This window comes from Sciurus carolinensis, chromosome 6 (genome assembly GCF_902686445.1).
Source record: "Sciurus carolinensis chromosome 6, mSciCar1.2, whole genome shotgun sequence".
Classification (NCBI taxonomy): Eukaryota; Metazoa; Chordata; class Mammalia; order Rodentia; family Sciuridae; genus Sciurus; species Sciurus carolinensis.
The window spans coordinates 74,746,476-74,765,798 of record NC_062218.1 but is presented as its reverse complement, the minus strand read 5'-3'; the positions used below and the strand labels follow the sequence as shown (position 1 = coordinate 74,765,798).

The 19,323-nt window shown below is 33.0% G+C and overlaps 1 protein-coding gene across 1 annotated transcript; it reads right to left on the bottom strand.

Moving 5' to 3' along the window:
• Positions 1-16,180: 16,180 nt before the first annotated feature.
• On the bottom strand, positions 16,181-17,038 carry LOC124987070 (40S ribosomal protein S3a). The gene has a single exon (XM_047555999.1). It carries the CDS (start codon positions 17,019-17,021, stop codon positions 16,227-16,229), a length of 795 nt encoding a protein of 264 aa, XP_047411955.1. The 5' UTR covers positions 17,022-17,038; the 3' UTR covers positions 16,181-16,226.
• Positions 17,039-19,323: the final 2,285 nt, after the last annotated feature.

Here is a 19,323-nt window from a genome sequence, read left to right as displayed (position 1 = left end):
AGCTTACTATTCTAATTATTTATTATTTTATTATTCTAAAATACCAGTCTTTCTGAAGTTATGTTTCAGAGATTACTAGAGGGTATTTCTGAAATTGGTATGAAGGAATAGTTCCAAGAAACAATTCATGTGTTCTACAATCATTATCTGTTTCTCACTGAAGCACTGTATTGTTAACTAATAATTATGTCACGTAATTATTATAAGGATAACATACACTACCATTTACTATTATGATATCTGGAATTCACTTACTATTAAGTCACTTGGAATGGATTAAAAATTAATTTAGTGCAAAGTTTTTTTTATCAATGTTTTAGGATGCAATTAAATTTTTATTTAAAAAATATCTTCAAAAGGTGTTGCTTTGTTTGTTTGTTTGTTTTTGGTAATGGGGACTTAAACCAGAGGTGCTTTATCACTAAGTTACATCCCCTGTCCCCTTTTAATTTTTATTTTGGGTTGAATCTTGCTAATTTGCCCAGACTAATCTCAAAGTTTCCATCCTCCCACCTCAGTCTCCTACAGGTGTGCACCACCACCCCCAGCTTCAAAAAGTCTTTTAATGAAAGATTTGATAAGCCTATGAAGTCTTATAATTCACTTATTACTTTAAGCCTAAAATTTTTAAGACCCTTTTCATGGGAAGATTTAAGATATGCTGTTTTTTTTTTCTTATGGATTTTGGATCTGAATTCTTGTACGTATTTATGGTAATAGTGTGGGAAAAAGTCACTATTTTTGGCATAATTTTATTTTAAACTATGTTTGTGATGCAGCTTCATGGTACCATATTGGAATTTACTGTCATAGCTATGATTAATGATGTTTTAAAGTTAAGGGAATGGGAATTTGAAATAAATTTTTAAAAAACTTTTTTTGCTCTAGACTTCATGTTTTAATAAGCAATGAAAATAATCTTATACATATAATAATAATAGAAAAAATTCTAAAACTTTAAATTGCATACAATATGTGTCAAGCAATGTTTTGAACCCTTTCCATAGAACGTCACATTCAATTCTCTCAACTATATGGAGTATGCAAGATTATCATCCCCAATCTACACATGGGAAAGCTGAGGCAGAGTTTGATTATTAGGTGGATTGTCTAGGGTCACGCAGCAAATGATAGAACCACAACTGAAACATACAATCTGCGTCTAGCATTGAGTGTTTTAGCCATCATAGGAACAAAAAGAATTGACTAATGTCATTTTATTCTTCTTTCCCATTTGAAAATAAACATATATACAAGGAGTAGAGAGCATTGCTCTTGGTCACATGCATTGGAGCTTTTTACCAAATGCTGTCTCTTAACTGAGCTATGACCATTAACCTTAAAACCACCATGACTCTCTGATTAGAACATGACCCAGATACTCTCACTCTTTCCTCTCTTCCCCTCTCCCTCCTCTGTATTTCTCTTGCTCTCTGTCTCTTTTCTTTATCATTATCAATACCTTTCACTACTTGAAAAGAAAATTAGCTGGTCAATGAATTAGGGGGAAAAAAAAACTCTACAAATCAGAAAAAGTACAAGAATTTGATAATATGCTTATGAAAATAATGTAGCTTTAACTATTTAACTACTTAAAAAATAACTGAAGTATTATAAATTTAAAGTATACATGCCTCTGTATAACCTTTCACTTTGCTTTCTAGAATATGAATGATGCTGAGGATAATTAAAGACTTACAATAATTTTTTATTTTACTGATGGTTAGTTGTAATTGTGTCACTTAATTCATTAACATTATTGTTTTTAGTCTTTGAAAATGTATTCTAAACCATCACTAATAGTTAATTCATGGGGGAAATCTGCTTAATCTATCATTTTATTGACCAAATTAAATTTTATTTGGACTACTTAGGCAATTTTCCTAGAATGAGGGAAAATACATATTTGTAATTTTAAGAGTTAAAAACTAGTTGTGATTATTTTATATATATATATATATATATATATATATATATATATATATATATATTCCTATTCTGGGGATTTTTGTTCCTTTGAGATCATGAAGAGCCTTCTTTTGCAATAACCTCTTTTAGAAAATGCAAAACCTTTGGGTGTTTAACTCTTTGGAAAGGGAAATTAGCAGCTGTAGAGTATTATTCACTCAGTCTGATTGTATATCTAGAAAATGAAGTCCTACCTTAACTGTTTAATTAAAGATTGGAAGAAAATATTTAAGCAGGTGTTAATCAAGTCTTTTCTTTAAAAAAAAATATTGCATACTCCAGTCTTTCCAGGTGCAGCTTAAGGTTCTTTCTATCTACAAAATAAAGTAGATACTAGGTAGAGAGACAAAGTCTATTTTGGGTCCTGGAAGTGCATTTCCTACTGTTGTAGAATCTTATGCTAATTATCTGAAACATAATGCTGACTCCCTTTAAACAAATAATACAATATAATATATATACCACACATTATATTATTTTATAATCAATATATTATTTGTGCTTATATACATTAAACTGCATTATTTCAGATATATGGAATAACTTTTAACCTATACATATATCAATGAAACCATCACTGAAATTAAGATAATGAATATAATGGTTTTCATTATACAATGAATAAACATAGAAAAAGTACACAAAACAGTTATGCTACTCAATTAGTCATCACAATACAAATACTCAGCCACCATTGAGGCCAAGAAAGAGAATGCTGTTGGTCTCAAAGAGTCCCTTGTGCCTTACCAATTATTACCTACCTTCTCAGTAACTTAGACCCTAATCTAATTTTTAATAATTGTTTTATTTACAACTTCAGCAAATAAATTTACATCTGAAAATTTAGTCTAATTTTGGTTATTTTAAATGTATACTAATAGATTTTGTAGTATGTGTTCTTCAATGTCTGGTTTATTTTGCCCAATATTTTATTATGAGACTTTAATCTTATCAAATAATTTTTGGGAATCCGTGCAAATGATAATGTGATTCTTTTTCTCCTATATTTGTTAAATTAGTAAATTATACTGATTTGTATTTGAATCAATTGAACCAATCTTGTATTCTTGGAATAAACCTAACTTTGCAAGGAGATAGAGAGATAGATAGACAGACATAGATATTGTTGTATTCCATTTGGCCCTGTTTTCTTTAGAATTTTATGTGACTGATCATTATATATTGGCTTTTGATAATGCAGATTAAAGGCAAATATGAAAGACTTATGAAAGACTTACAGACTCATGGTATTTGAGAACAAATCAGAGTAATTACTGGCCAACCACTAAGATATGCTGACACAGGTTTGGCCTCGAAAACTCCAGGCTTAAAAATAAAAATAATAACTAAGAAAAGAAAAGCTTAAGAGTCATCTGTGGCAGCATGCCATGGGAAAGACAGACTTCCCAGAATTGCCCCAGGCAAGTCACAAACAACAAACAAAAACAAAAGCACATAAACAATGAAAACTTCCTGGAATGGGAATCAGAATCTAGGATTGCTGGAAATATTATCCAAAATGTTGATTCCAAAAAAATGTAACAACTTAGCAAGGTTCTAAGCAATGTAGGGAGACCCTGTCTCAAAAAACAAAACAAAACAAAACAAAACAAAAAACTAAAATTGGCTAAGGATGTGGCTGGGTTTTATGTGCCCCTGGGTTCAATCCCTTGTACCAACCCCAAACATACATACATATCTATATCTATATCTATATCTATATCTATATCTATATCTATATAGATTAGACAGATATCGATATCTCAGGATATTTAAAGAAATAGTAAATGACACCTATACACAAGGGGAAAAAGGTCATTAGAAATTTTCTTTGGGGATCCAGATATAGGACTTGGCAAACAAAGACTTCAAAACAAATCTTACAAATGTGTTCAATGAAAGTCATGTAAAAGAACCAAAGGAAAGTATAATTATAATGACTCATTGGAGTATCAATAAGAAAAAAAAATTTTTGAAAACCAAACAGAACTTACTCATCTTGAGATGGGGAATTGATGAAAAAGACTATCACTAACATTATACTTAATGAGTAAAGATCTCTTTCCCCCTAAGATCAGAAGAAAGGCAAGGATGTGCACTATTGCCATATGTATTCGATATTATACTAAAGGATTGGGGCAATGCAATAGGAAAAAGAAAAAAAGAAAAAGAACCAAATGTATTTATATAAGAAATAAAGATTAAAAAAAAATCTACTTGGAATTCACATGATCCTATGTAAAAAAGTCCATTGTCTCCCAAAGTCTACCAAAATTAGTATGTCCAGAAAAATATATCAGTATAGATATCAGTACATATCAATGTATTAAAATCAGTTGTATTTCTATACATTAGCAACAAAATGTCTAAAAATTTCACTAATAATGTAATGTTCACAAATGCATCAAAAGGAATAACTATTTAGAGATAAATTTAAGAAAAAGTTTCAAACTTATACTCTAAAAATTTGCCACAATTTGCTGAAGTAAAATCAACTTGTCCTACATAAGGGTACTGAAGGGTCTAACATTGTTAAGATGGCCTTCTCTCCAAGCTGATCTATAGACTCAACAAAGTTCCTATCAACATATAGGTGAAGGTTTTTTTTCTTTTCTTTTTTCAAAGAAAAAAAAAAAAAACAAACCTAGAAAATCCTTATATCAAAATTTACTATAAATTGGCAAGAGAACAGTATATAAATTAATGGTAAAAAACAAAGTTCAGAAGTAAATCTTTAAGATTAATTTTCGAGAAAAGGTTAAAGCCATACTATGGTGGAAAAAATTGTATTGCACAAAATATTACTGGAACGATTGATTATTTAAATGCAAAAATATGGCAGAGACTTTGACCTCTCACTGTACACAAAAAATTTACTCAAAATTTGATAATAGACCTAAATATCTAAATATTTAGAATAAAAAACAAGGTAAAGTCTTTGTGACATTATGTTAAAGAATTGCTAGGAGGGCTGGAGAGATAGCTCAGTCAGTAGAGTGCTTGCCTTGCAAGCAAAAGGCCCTGGGTTTGATCCCCAGCACCACAAAAAAAAAAAAAAAAATTGCTAGGGATAACACCAAATTATTGATGAAAAAAACAATTAGTTGCTGCAAAGGACACTAGAAGAAAGTGAGAAGAAACAACCTACATAATAAGAGAATGTATTTGCAAATCATATATCTGATTACAGACTAATATCCTGAATATATAAAGAATTCTTAAAATTTGACAATTAAGACACCATTTTAATAACCCAAATTTTTAAATGGGCAAGAAATCTCAATAGACATTTCTTTTAAGAGATGTATAAATTGCCAACAAGCAAAGGAAAAGATGCTTAACATCATTAAGGAAATGCATATTAAAACCACAACATGGTGGCATTTCACTTCCATTAGAATACTAATGAGGATGCAGAGAAATTGAAATTCATAAATGGATTGTAGGTTTTAAACTGGATTCAGACACTTGAGAAAACAGTTTGGAATTTCATCGAAATGTTAAAAAAAAATGTTAACACACTATTCAATAATTACACTTCTAGGTACAATTGACACTAAGTGTGTGCAGAGAACTAATTCAATGACCCAATGGAGAGTTAACCCCCATGGCTACCAAAATCTCTGAATGCTCAAATTCCTTCAATATAATGGTGTAGTATTTGCATATAACTTATACACTTTCTCCCCTATATTTTAAATCATCTATAGATTGTCTATCATACCTAGTCAATGGAAATGTTATGTCAATAGCTATTATACAGTACTGAAAAAGGCTAAGAAAAAGTTCAGGACATGCTCAATTCAGAGCCCTTTTTAAAATATTTTGACCTGTAGTTGGTTGAAACCAGAGACTGGGAACACATGAATACAAATGCCTAATTGGATATGTCTATGAAAAGTAAAAATGTATGTTTACACAAAAAACTTATACATAAATGTTGATATCAGCATCACACCTAGTAGCCAAATAGTAGAACAGTTCAAAACTGTACCAGCGATGAATGGATCAATGAATATGGTATGTAAATATAATGAACGTTTTTCATTTGAAAAAAATAAATGAACTATTGATCCATATTACACTATGAGTATGAACCCCAATGACATGTTAAGGAAATTAGCCAGATGCAAAAGATTACCTATTGTATGATTCCATGTAGATGAACTGTCTGGAAAGGTACATCTATAAAGACAAATAAGTATATTATTGGTTGTATGGAGGTAGAGGGTTGAGATTATGAATGAACTGCAAACTAGCACAATAAATTAAGAAATTTGAGGGGAATTATGGAAATATTCTAAAACTTATTTGTGGTGATGGTTGTTCAACTCCATAAATTTACTAAAAATGATTTAATTGTACAAGTAAAATGTACAAATAAAAATTTGGGGTGAATTTAAAACGTGCAAATTACGCTCTAAGAAAGCTGCTGAAAATAAAATCAAGTATCATCCAAAACATCCTTGAAAGTCTCACATTAAAGACTAGTATGTCCTTTCAGCAACTTCAGGACATTTACTTTTCCCCTAAAACTAAAATGAGTCTCCATGTATCAATGAGAAACTATATGATGTGGTTGATTTGCACTTGGAAGATAGACATTTAAAACACAGAAACACACTGAGGTCTGTATCCAGATGAATATACAAGTAGGGGGACTGTGGATTTGCTTCTCCCACTTCATTCTTATCCCAGGTTAAAGACTTAGGTGGGGAATGGCAGATCTATTACCTCACATTGGCAAACCATCACTTTTCTCCCACCCCCTTCTCCCTCCTTTCTTTCCTGCCTCCCTGCTGTTTCTTCTTCACAGTTATCCTTATTCCTTTCGTTGTTTCTTACTTACTTTTTTTTCTTCTTTTACTTGAAATTTATTACATACTGTTTGTGTTTTATAATTCATTTGGAAGACAACATATATTTGTTGTAAATTCCAAAATGTTTACCTAGTCAAAAAAATGGTAATCTCTACCAAGATGGTGAGTATTGCTATGGTCTTGTTTTTCTTCCTTTGAAAATGTCAGTGTTGTTTTCAGTTTTCTGCACCAAATATGTACTTATCCCTATAAACCTTTGGAGTGTAAATGCTATTTTAGTGAATAATGTTCCTATAGCAATCAAATTAAACTAAAATAAAATGAAATACATTTTATGGATTGAAGAATGTAACAACTTAAATACATAAGGAGATATTAAATGTAACGTAAAGTGTCTGTAGAATTTAAACTTTAACATTTTTTATGTGACTTAAGATAATTAGAAAAGAAAGTTTTCATTTTAATGTACTGAACTATGTTTTCCAACATTAAGCAACACGGAATCAACTGTTTAAGCATTTAAAAAAATTTTTTGTAGTTGTAGATGGACGGCATGTCTTTATTTTATTTGTTTATTTTTATGCAGTGCTAAGGATTGAACCCAGTGCCTCACACTTGCTAGGCAAGCACTCTGCCACTGAGTTACAGCACCAGCCCCTGTTTAAGCATTTTTAATGAGTTCAAAGTAAATAGTATTATGCCCAAAACATTTTCCATTAATTTTTAATATCACATACTCTTTAATGAAAGCTAATCCTTATGTTTATGGTGCATTTACAATCAAACCATCAAAATATTGATTTTAAAAGCCACTTGAAGTTGAAGGAGAAATTGTGTAGTTTTAAAAACCGGTTATATTGTACTAAATATAAGTATATGAAAAGTTTATTAAAAAGTTTGGATTATTTTATAACTTTGAACAATTTTTTTAGGCTGTTCAACAGAAAATACTAATCCTTTTAGTGCTTAAAAATAGAATAATGCATTTCTCTGATGAGTAAAGTTAGGGTCTAATAATAACAAACAGACATGAATAGAAATTTCACTCTTTTTACTTTTAAATAATTATGTGCAAATGCATACTATATTTTTATAGGAAAAAAACTTTTCAGAATTTATTAGCTCTTTGGTTCTCTCTTTCTCTCTCTCCCTGCCTTACTGTGAAAATAAAGCTACAGTAATGAGTCCCTTCTTTTTCCTGTCCCCAGAGAACTTGATTCTGATTATGAGAGAAAGTTGCTCTATTTCTAACACTTACACAAGCATGTGTCTACAAACACATTATGTACTTTATGAGTTTGAAAACATGTGAATCACATGGGAAAATATTTGTCACAACACTTTCAATCAACATATACCTATCCACATCTGGAAGAGCTGAAGCCTATACAGCCAGATTCTATGTTTTTGAAAAGGTATAACTTTATCAAGATTGCTGAAAATCTTTGTAAAACTGCATTTATTTTGGAAATGCTTGCCATCTTAATTATGTTTCCTGTCAGCCTATATCATGTGATAACACTAAAGTATGTCAAATAATAAAAATGTTTAGTGTTTAATATTCTCAATATTATTTTATAAAGTACTATTAATGATAATGTTTGAACACTAGTATTATTAAAATATTATTTAAGTTATGTTATATTTCAGAGCTTTAAATATGCAAGATACTGTGCTAAGAGCTTTATATATTTTTATTAGCCTCACAGTAATGAAAACATACTTAATTCTCAGCTTCTGCATTTCTAAGTACTAGAAAATGTTGCTCTCCCACTAAATAATTTTATTTAGTCCATGAATACTTTCTTACAAATCTTACACTTATATAACTACTAGACGAAGGTTAAAGCTTACAAATCAAACTTCATTATCAGTTATATCTCATGTATACATGTGTTCCATTATAGTTATCCTGTATCTAATTCTTGCTGATTTTTTTGCATAATGTTTAGGGACACTAGTTATGGAGCACAGTAGTCCTGAGTTCATTCCTTTTTTTTCCCTTAAAATCTACTTTCTATGTCTTGTGAGAGTCACAAAACTTTAAACATCAACCTCATCACAAAGATAATAATGCCTAATGGAGAGTGTTATTTTGAGGCTAAATGAGGTAACTCCATAGCATAATTCCACTTTAAGCATTCATAGATTTCTTGGATTGCAAGAGATTATGTGGAACTCCTTGTGCATGGAGGTTTTTAATGGAATGATTCTGGAGTTGGATAGGTAAATACTGACGCTGTTCTTCCAGAGAGATTTATGAGTCATCCTAGATGACTGTGTGAACTACACCTTCTTATTATCCTAGTTCCTCTTATCTAGCTCAGATTAATTTTATGAAAATCAATTTTCCAATGGTCAATATGATAAAAATCAAATCATTCAAATACACTATTTTCCTTTGACTATTTTGAACAAATTTACAGTAAGTTTTCCTGCACAGAATAGTTTTACTTATCATTGGAGTTAACTGCAAAGTTTTATTTGCTTATTTCTCATTTTGGCTTTCTCAAAATATTTTCATTAGTTTTAATTTATCTCTCCTTGTCCTATAACTGGATGGAATTGACATAAAAAATAGAGACTGCCTGTTTGTTCCCATCAGACAAACCTCAGATCATATTATATAGATGAAGAAGTCAAGGGGGGAAAGGATCCATTAAGATACCATATTGTTCAAACCAGACTTTGAAAGGGAAAAGAGTCTGAAATATTTAACATACATTATTTCATTTATCACAAATGCAAAACTGGAGCTCCTCTAGGCCAGAAGGTCTGGTCATCCTATCTAGGGAAAAAGTACAGAGGAAGATTTTAGGGGTAAAGAATGGAGAGGCCAGTTGTGGTGGCTCACACCTTTAATCCCAGCAGCTCAGGAGGCTGAGTCGGGAGGATCGTGAGTTCAAAGCCAGCCTCAGCAATGGTGAGGTGCTAAGCAACTCAGTGAGACTCTTCTCTAAATAAAATACAAAATAGGGCTGAGGAATGTGGTTCAATGGTTGAGTGTCCCTGAGTTCACTCCCTGGTACCAGTGGAGAGGAGGAAGATCAAGGGTCACTGAAAGAGAAGACTGAGGTAATAAGATTTAATAAAGATAGGGCTAGGATGTGGCTCAGTGGTCGAGTGCCTGTCTAGCAGATGCAAGGCCTTGAATTTGTCCCTAAAACTGTAAATAATAATAATAAAAATAATAATAATAATAATAGTAGTAATTAATCAAGCAGTGTAAAGAGGGAAAATTTGAGGCTCACAATAACATGTTCATGAGGCTATTCCAAATACATTTATATTCAAGAATATATTCAAAGTTAATAAAATTGTATTAATTTATGAAAACATTTTTGTGAGTATTTTCTGGAAAATTTTTGTGAATATTTTGTTAAAATGTTCTGTTTTGCTTGTGTGTAAATAGATATGAATATAGTTATATTTTTCTGTTGTGACAGAGAGAAATTGAACTTTTGTTAAGATGGTTTTTGAAGACAAAAAAGTGACCAACTAAAATTTTACAGAAATATTTAAAAGATGGTGGAATCATCCTGTCCAATATCGATTGCTATAATCATTTTTTTTTTTCTTTTTTAGGTTTAGCAAATAGAAGTATGCTAGCTTCCATAAGTTAGCTTTCATGAATTTGTCTCTAGTGACCAAATTTTCAGGGATTGGCCTGAGAAGTTTTGAGTTCAGAAAAAGTTGTTGAACATAATTTGCAATAGAAACTAACACTCATAAGAATTAAAATCGAGGGCCAGGGAGATAGCTCAGTCGGTAGAGTGCTTGCCTTGCAAGCCCAAGGCCCTGGGTTCAATCCCCAGCACAACAACAACAACAAAAAGAATTAAAATCGGGATAGCTTTTAACCTTTGTTCATTTCTGTTATGAAATGCTTGGATTGCTGTGCCTCTTTTTCCATTGGCTATTCCAGTGGAAATTCTACTTGGCAAGGGATTAATTAACATATAAAGTGGTGGAGGAGAGAATAAGGCAAAAAAAAAAAAAAAAAGTAAAATGAAACTAAACTTGGGTTGGAATTCTCAACAAAGGCAGAATAATCAGGTCCTTAACACAGACTTAGGGTTGTCTTTGGTGCTTCTGCATTTTGAATTTGAGCAGTTTTAAATATTCCTGGGGATGGAAATATTTTCTTAGCATAAAACACAGGTGCAGGTACTACACAGCCAAGGAAAAGCATTGGTAAACATTTGAACCTGCTTGCAATGGCATGGTCCAGAGCCAAACTTCCAATCTGGATCAGTGGCTTAGGTTTCTCATGATACTCAAATGGGGATGTCCTGTACTCAATATCATGAAAGGGCAATCTCAACGTCACATGAAGAATCTTTGCAAAGGCAATGAAGGCTAACATAACTTTGAAGGGAGTTAGCTATGTTTGTTCAGCAGCAGAAGTTTTTAAGTGGAAAGTGTTCACTGGCTAAGTTTGTACTGGACAGTGATGTTTTACATTCCTGTCATCTCTCTTCGTCTCATTGGACTGGATTCTACAGTTTTATGAGGTAGTTGGCAGAATATCTTTGCTGGCATAGAGGGGAGAAGAAACTTTTCATCGTTTCAGACTTTTCAAAGCTTCTATATTTATATCATTACAACAATAAAAGCAACAGATTACTCAGTTGTTGGTAGACAGGAAAGTCCACTTTAGCTCAGAGTTCAAGATCCTTTTGGCATTAATGCCATGACAGTGCATTTTCTCGTTTTTTACCTTCTTGTGCTTTCTCCCTGAACAGATCTGCCTGTTCTCTGAGCATAGGCAACATTTCTCCTTCCTCTCAGTATACCATGGCCATGAAACAAAGCATCCATCTGTGCCCGCTCCCTTTTAAGGAAGAAAAGCACCTATGTCCTATTCCAATCCATTGTATGTGTCCTTACTAGTTCCTGTATCTTTCTCTCTCTCCATTAGGACATATGGTCCCTAGAACTCTGTGATAAGAATCGCCAGCAACATTCCTTCCTTCATGGGAATGCATTCTCACATCCTTAGCATCTGTATGGACACAAACTGAATTATAAACTCTTTTTCTCCCAATCCTGGCGATATTTGTTGTTGACATTGTTGACAAATATTTTGAGATATATTTTTAGAATTCCCTTGCCTTATTTTTTCCCTTAGGTTCTGACTCATTTTGAACAGTTTTCCCTTTGGGGATGTTGTACTATTTATATTGAGGGTGTAACTTCTCCATATTTGGATGGGGAGGTAGCAAAGATGGAAAGGCAGAATGCTATGGAAATCCACTAAAACCAAAGTACTTTCATTTCAAAATTCTTTTAAAAAGTGTTCAATTCTGGTTTCATCATCTGTGTATTTACTGTAGTACTTAGAACACTGATATGTAAAGAGCTATGATCTGACATGAGAATGACCAATTTTAGTTAAACAGTTGTTTTCTGGGTGGGACCAATTCACTTTCAACAGCAAGGAAACTTATGTCAATACTGATTAACAACTGTAAAGGGTGTGTCCAAATCCCGTGCATCCCATCATGTGACCATTCATCAATCCAGATTAAAACTTAAAAAGCCTTTCCATGTAGTGGTATGATTCAAACAAAACAAGCTGATTTATTTAAGGTACACAATAGAAGGAAAATCGATAGTAACACTGGCCTGAATTGGGCTGAATCTCTTCAACAGATTAAGGATTGCAAGTTGAAGAAAACTGCCCATTCTTTTTAAAACTTAAGATCCAGGATGAGGTGTGGTGGAGGTCTACAGGAAATTATTCTGGGGGGGAAACAAATAATTATTGTAGACATGTGGCAAGGCAAAGGGATTAGAATTTGGCAAGCTCAATTGCATTAATTTTGCTTTGGGTGTAAAATATGTTAATTTGCCACTGTCTGGAAAAAATCATGGTGAGTCATTCACAGAACTACTTAGAATATATTCCTAAGTATCTATCTATTGCTTTGGCCATTACTTTTTCTCTACGTAATTCTACTTTTTAATAACTTGTAAGACCATATTAAAAATAATTTTAGCTTCTTCCACATGAAACAAATTTCACACAGAAATTTTGGAATTGAATGAACAGTGGTTAAACAATTTTTGTTCTGACATTATTTTGTATTTTCTGTTTGATAATAGGTTTTATGGAAAGGGATAGGATCATACTTAATTCCTTGTGACAAGAAATCATTTCGTTTTCAACTTGTTGTCAAATTGGAATCATTTTGTATTCATAAAAAAATAAGTTCTCCTGATACCAAAAGATTTTACCTGCACTTTCCAAATATTGTTATTCTGGAATAATCTTGGGTAGTTTGCTGCATTTTGAAGTAGGAGATGATTGTGTTGAAAGCATAAAATATGAATCCAGGGGGTTAAAAAAAGAATTTTGTTTTATGATCTCAAAATATCTCTGTAATTTGAAACATAACACCCCTAATACACAAATAACCCCACTTCAGCAGATGTCTCAAACCTTGTAACAAGAAGTTCCTTTGCTCAGTCTTTAAAATGGCAGTTTCCAAGCTCTTCTTTTCTCAACCACACCTAATAAAATTAATGCTATTCCTAAATTAAGCAATTCAAAAGTAAGACCCAAATTCTGCCTGGTTCTATAATGATTAAACAATTCATGTAAGCTGTTGAATAAAACAGATGCGATGCTTTACTCTTATGAAAGAAGTAACAAAAATAACAAATTGCTTAACTCTCTTTATCTTTGAGAGAAAACACAGGTTTTCAAAATGTAGCCACCTTCCTACCTGTTTTCCACTCACAATGAACGTGGAATTATAAAAATTTGCACACATACGGCTTGTCTCTTAAAATAGCACTAAATGTATGTGGAGTCTCCAAATTAAAGCTCCCCCGATTCCTACATCCCAACTCCAGGACATTATAACCACAAACGCCTTGAGATGTTGGCTGAATCATCCCCTTTCCAAAATCGTCCATCTGTCTGTGAGAGTGGTTGTGATCCGAAGGCTCAAGTTCACTTACTCACTAAGCTCCCTGCCAGCTTAGTTGCACTTTGTAGGTGGAAAATTGTTGGTCTTTGTCCCTCCCAGCTTGCAAGTAAAATGAAGCTGCCAAGAGATAAACACATTCTAAGTTTATCATGCTATTCTTGGCCTCAAACTACAAGGCATAAGGCAACTATTGCTCAAGGTACCGTGTTTACAAGTGTTCAGTCCTCTGCTATTGCAGAGACCCAACAAGATGGAATTTCTTCCTGCCAGTCTATATTTTGTTTTTTCAACGCTTTCACATTTCTCAATTTCTTTTTAAAGCGGGGGAAGGGAGCAGTTTCTTTTAAAGTATCTTGAGGTTAGAAGCTTCATTAAAATTTTGATTATGGTGTTATTATGAGTTTTTTTTTTTTTTTTTTTTCCTGCTAGAAGTACCCCCAAATTCTTTAGGAGACTAGACACTTCTATCCATTGTTATCAGTATTATTAGAGTTATTATTATTTTACTTAAAAGTGAACAAGATGTGTCCTAATTTCCCTGTATTTAGGACTTTGTGATATTTGTATTTACTATCTTCTCCATTTGTTCACTCTGTGGATCTTTTACTTAACACATTTATTATTATGAAACCCCATTTCTGTTTTAATTAATATATTTTCCCCCTCAGATGGATACATTGAACAAAATTTACCAAGAGTTTGGTAATGCTCTCAAAACCCAAAAGAAAGAAAAAAATTGAGAAAAAGAGTACTGAGTTAACTTTCTTCACAAATGTCTTCCTGGCTGCATTGAATAACAGGATGTATTGAGTTCATACATCTTAAATATAAAAGAGGAGTATAGCTATATCACATCCTATATTGGCACAGTATATTGACATGTATTATGTATGATGTTACACTGTTTAAATTATTAGAAATCACATTAAGAGAAATTATAATAAGATAGGGCTTTTTACCAAATCTAGAATATTTGGCAAAGATGTGATAATCAAGTTCAACTCTTGATTTACAAATAAGACTTAGAGTTCTCAGAATTGTATAACTATATTCTATATCATGATTTCTTTGCATTTCATTAAAAGTAACATTTTCTTCAGAGTTCAGTGAAGTACTTGTATAATTTCCTGATAGAATCAGGGATTTGTTGTTTGCTTGAATAGGGACATTGTTTTTTTAATCCATTCTGAATTTTTTAAACATACTCTTACTAATATGTAGTCCTTCAATGACTTAATGCTAATGCAAATTAAATTCACATTATGGAAAATTAAAAGAATATCACAAAAATTATTTGTTCTACTTTAAGTACTAATAGTAGGGAAGGATTTGCAAAAATGCACAGTGGGAGAGTGAAACAAAAACATATATTGCTAATCTTAAGCATTACTTAAGGTCACTTAAAAAATCAAAATCATTGCATTCTCACTAAAATGAGTTGAGAAAGCTTTAAAGACTGCGATACCTAATAGAATGACTACACAACCTTAAAATGGCTTTCTGAGGATGTACAGACAAGGCAATGAAGGAAAGTAAATGAATAGTTTTCTTGAAAGCCATCTATATGTGATTGGTAGAATAAACCTTCAGATTTCCACATCTTAGTTCAGTTCGCTGCTATAACAAAAGGTCAACAACTAGATGGCAAATAAACAGCAGAAATTTATTTCTTTGGAGGGTGAAAAATCCAAAATCAATGTGCCAAGAGATTCAGTGTCTGATGAAGTCCTACCTTCTTGCTGTATCTGCACATGATGGAAGGATGAATTGGCTCTCTAGGCATCTTTTACAAGGACACTGATCTCTGTCCTCAGTGACCTCATTACTTCCTCATTACTTCATTATCTTCTGATATCATCACCTTAGGGTGAGGTTTCAACATAGGAAGTTTGGAGGAACATGAACATTCGGTCCATTGCATATCACTAACAAAAAATGAAATAAGATGAATAGTATTCTCATCAATTCATGTAAAAATATGAATTACCTTTTCTCTACATAACTCAAAGTAGGTAACACAATTTATGTATATCCTGAAGACCTTCTGGTCAGAGGCATTTGATGTCTTTGCTTTACAGATCTCTTACCTTGGTTTATTACTCTAATGTGTTTTTTTCAGTGTTTTAGCTAACACAAAGTTGCCAGTTTAATTGTAAATTTTGTTATCATGCTGTGAAACTCATATTTAATTGTTAAAATATGTAAGACTTCCCTTTTGAATTTCTGAGAAATGACCTAGATTCTGAGGGAGGAAGAAACCAATTGGTTATTAGTGTCTAATGATTTAGTATGCTTTGATTGGATGAATATAAACTTTCAGCAACTGGTAGAAGAGACTCAACTAAAGCATTATTATGTTGGCAGAGTAAAGGGTGCAAGGTAGTTTAGTAGACACATATCTAATATCTTAGTGGCCATACTGGTGAGACTCCTGAATAGTATTTTTTTTTTTTTTTTCACAAATAGGACTCTTTATTTGTCACTATTAAAAATCTGAATTTTAAACAGATTCTTGAACTGGTGGTTCATATCCATCAGCCCGTTCAACTTTAGCACCTGTCTCGTCCCCAGTAGTTTTTCCAGAACTACTACCTTCACCATGAAGTTCCATGAGTTTTCCCAATTCAAACTTGGGCTTCTTCAGCATTTTTACTTTTCTAACAAAGACATCATGAAGAGGATAAATTGATTGACAAGCTTTCTCTATGTCTTTCCCAATGCTGTCTGGAATCAGTTTATTGACTACTTCTTTCAAGTCATTTGTCTGCACCTCCCGGGTCATGATTTCCATCATCTTCTTTCGGATTTGGCGGACCTGTTGGTGCTGAGCATAAGAGGTCTTCCGTATCTGATTGTTGCGTTTTTTAGTAAAACCAACACAAAACAGACGCAGCAAATAACCATCTGTAGTCTTGACATCAACGTGAGCTTCGATCATCGTCTGCCATTTTTTGACCATGGAACACATTTTGTCACGGGTAAGATCCATGCCATGGAAGTTGGTCAGGCAGTTTTTTCCCTGAACGTCCTCAGTAATTAGTTTGAATTTCCTAAATGCAACTTCATCATTCTGTAGATCAGCAAGACTCACTTCAAACACACGACCCTTGAGGCCATCAGAGGCAATTTTGGTTCCTTGGGTCCTTGTGACTAATGTTTTTCCAATATTTCTTATATTGAACATAGCCGGTGCTTTCACATCATACCAATCTTTCTTAGAAAATGGATCAACCACTTTCTTCTTGGCTCCCTTCTTGCCGCCTTTCGTAAGGCGTTTGTTCTTGCCTACCGCCATGGTGCCGCTCAGAGAGCCAAAAGGCCTGAATAGTATTTTTTAGTCTTTTTCTCTGTACTTATTCATTTAATTACTCATTTGTTTATAAGACTAATTCTTGGTTCAAGTTCAAGTTCATAGGTCTAGGAGTCAGAGAAGCATTCGGGACCGCTTATAAGAAGTCACATGTTTAGGTTTTAGGAACTCATAAAAAATAAAACAATGACAAGAAGAACCACAACCTTTTTCTGAAAGATTAAGAATATTCTTTAAGGGAAAATGGAGAATGGTTTGGAGAATGGTTTCCACACCGCCACACCCACCCTCCCTTTTTTTTGTACTAGGGATTGAGCCCAAGGGTGTTTTAGCATTGGGCCATATCCTTAGGCCTTTTTAATTTTTTATTTTGAGACAGGACCTCACTAAGTTGCTGAGACTGGCCTTGAACTCATGATCCTCCTGCCTCATCCTCCCAAACCACTGGGATTACAGGCATGTGCCATCACACCTATATGGTTTCATATTTTTGAAAGACCTTTGTAATACCTATTAAACCAGAATGTTCTCTTAAATTTTTCAATTTCATCCTTTGTTTTCAATATGATTTCTTTCCATTGCATCTGGTGATATCCTCAAGGTTCTATGTAAAAGATTATGCTGTGAATATCAGCATAATGCTATATAGCCCCAGCACAGAATCTTAAAATCTCAGTTCTTAAACAAAATAAAAATTTACTGTTGCCTCAGACTACATGTTCAACAGAGTAAGTCAAGAGTTTTCAAATGAATTGAGGACTTTATTTATTGTACTTTCTCCATTAACTGGCTGATAAAAACTTTATCTCAACACATACTTGATGACTGGTGAGGCAGGAAAAAGGAATAAGGCAAACCGATCCCTGACTCTTAAAGCTCGGAGGTGGAGGTGACATGCATTACTTCCTTTTGGATTTTAGCCAAAGCAAATCAGTTGAGATTGCCTAAACTCAAGCATGGTAAAGAAATACGTGTACCTTGTGTGTAGAGAGGGTAGAAAATTAAAAATTCTAGAAAAGACCTCATGACTTAACTAACACAGGATAAAATACTAAAAATTATTAAGGGCAGTTACTTTTGCTAAAGCCATGAGAAATGCAAAGCATTTGATACAGAGTTTTATTTTCCTTCCTAACATTAATTTAATATTTGGGTACCATTCAGGAATTTGAATATCATTAGGTCTTGCTTCCACCTAAGTCTTGTTTTATTATTCCTGCCAAAGTATGCCTGGACTTTTGGGGAAATTTCAATGTTTCTAACATTTTGCTCTGAAACTCAACAGGGAAGCATAACCCTCTATGAACTATAGTGCCTAAGTAGCAGCTGAATAAACTGGCTACAGACAATTTAAACACTTTGCACAAGTACAACTGAAGTGAATAAAACATGATCTATCATACAATATTATGTTCTCATATAAATTTACCCATAGAGAAACACTTTAACATATAGGTGCAGGAAAGACTTCCTGAACAGGAACCATATATATAGCTCAGGAAATAAGAGACAGAATCAATAAGTAGGATTGTACCAAATTTCAAAGCTTTTGTACAGCAAACAATTAACAAAGTGAAGAGACAAAACAATGAGAGAAAATCTTTGACAGCGGCTCTTCCAACAAGAGATTGACATGAGTTTGTATGGTGGGAAGGGTGCAAGGAAGAAGGAACTCTCTTATGCTATTAGTGGGAATGTAAATCAGTACAACCATTATGAAAATCCCCAATGGAGGTTTCTATAAAAGCTAAAAGTAGGACTACTCTATGACCCAGCTCTACCACTCCTTGGCATTTATCCAAAGAATTAAAGTCAGCATACTTTAGAGACATGTGCATACCCATGTTTATCACAGCATAATTCACAATAGCAAAGTCATAGAATAAACCTACGTGTCTGTCAAAGATGAATGGATAAAGAAAATATGGTATACAAAATGGAGTTCTATTCAACCATAAAGAAGAATGAAATCATTCCTTTTGCTGGTAAAGTGAATGGAACTGAAGAACATTATGTTAAATGAAATAAGCAAAACTCACAAAGCGAAGTGTTGAATGTTTTCTCTCATACCTATGTTGAAACTAGATGGGAAAAGGAATTTTAAAAAGAAATCTCACGAAAATAGAAGGGAGACCAGTACAGTAGAGGTAGAGGATGAAGGGAGAGGAAGGAAGGAAGGGAAAAGGGACGAACCGGGGAATAAAATTGACCAAATTATAGTATATGCTTGTATAAATATATCCCAATAAATTCCACTTCTATGTATAATTAAAATGTACCAATAAAA

Excerpts from the sequence above, each read along its gene's own strand:
- LOC124987070 (XM_047555999.1), bottom strand. The coding sequence starts at position 17,021 with ATGGCGGTAGGCAAGAACAAACGCCTTACGAAAGGCGGCAAGAAGGGA.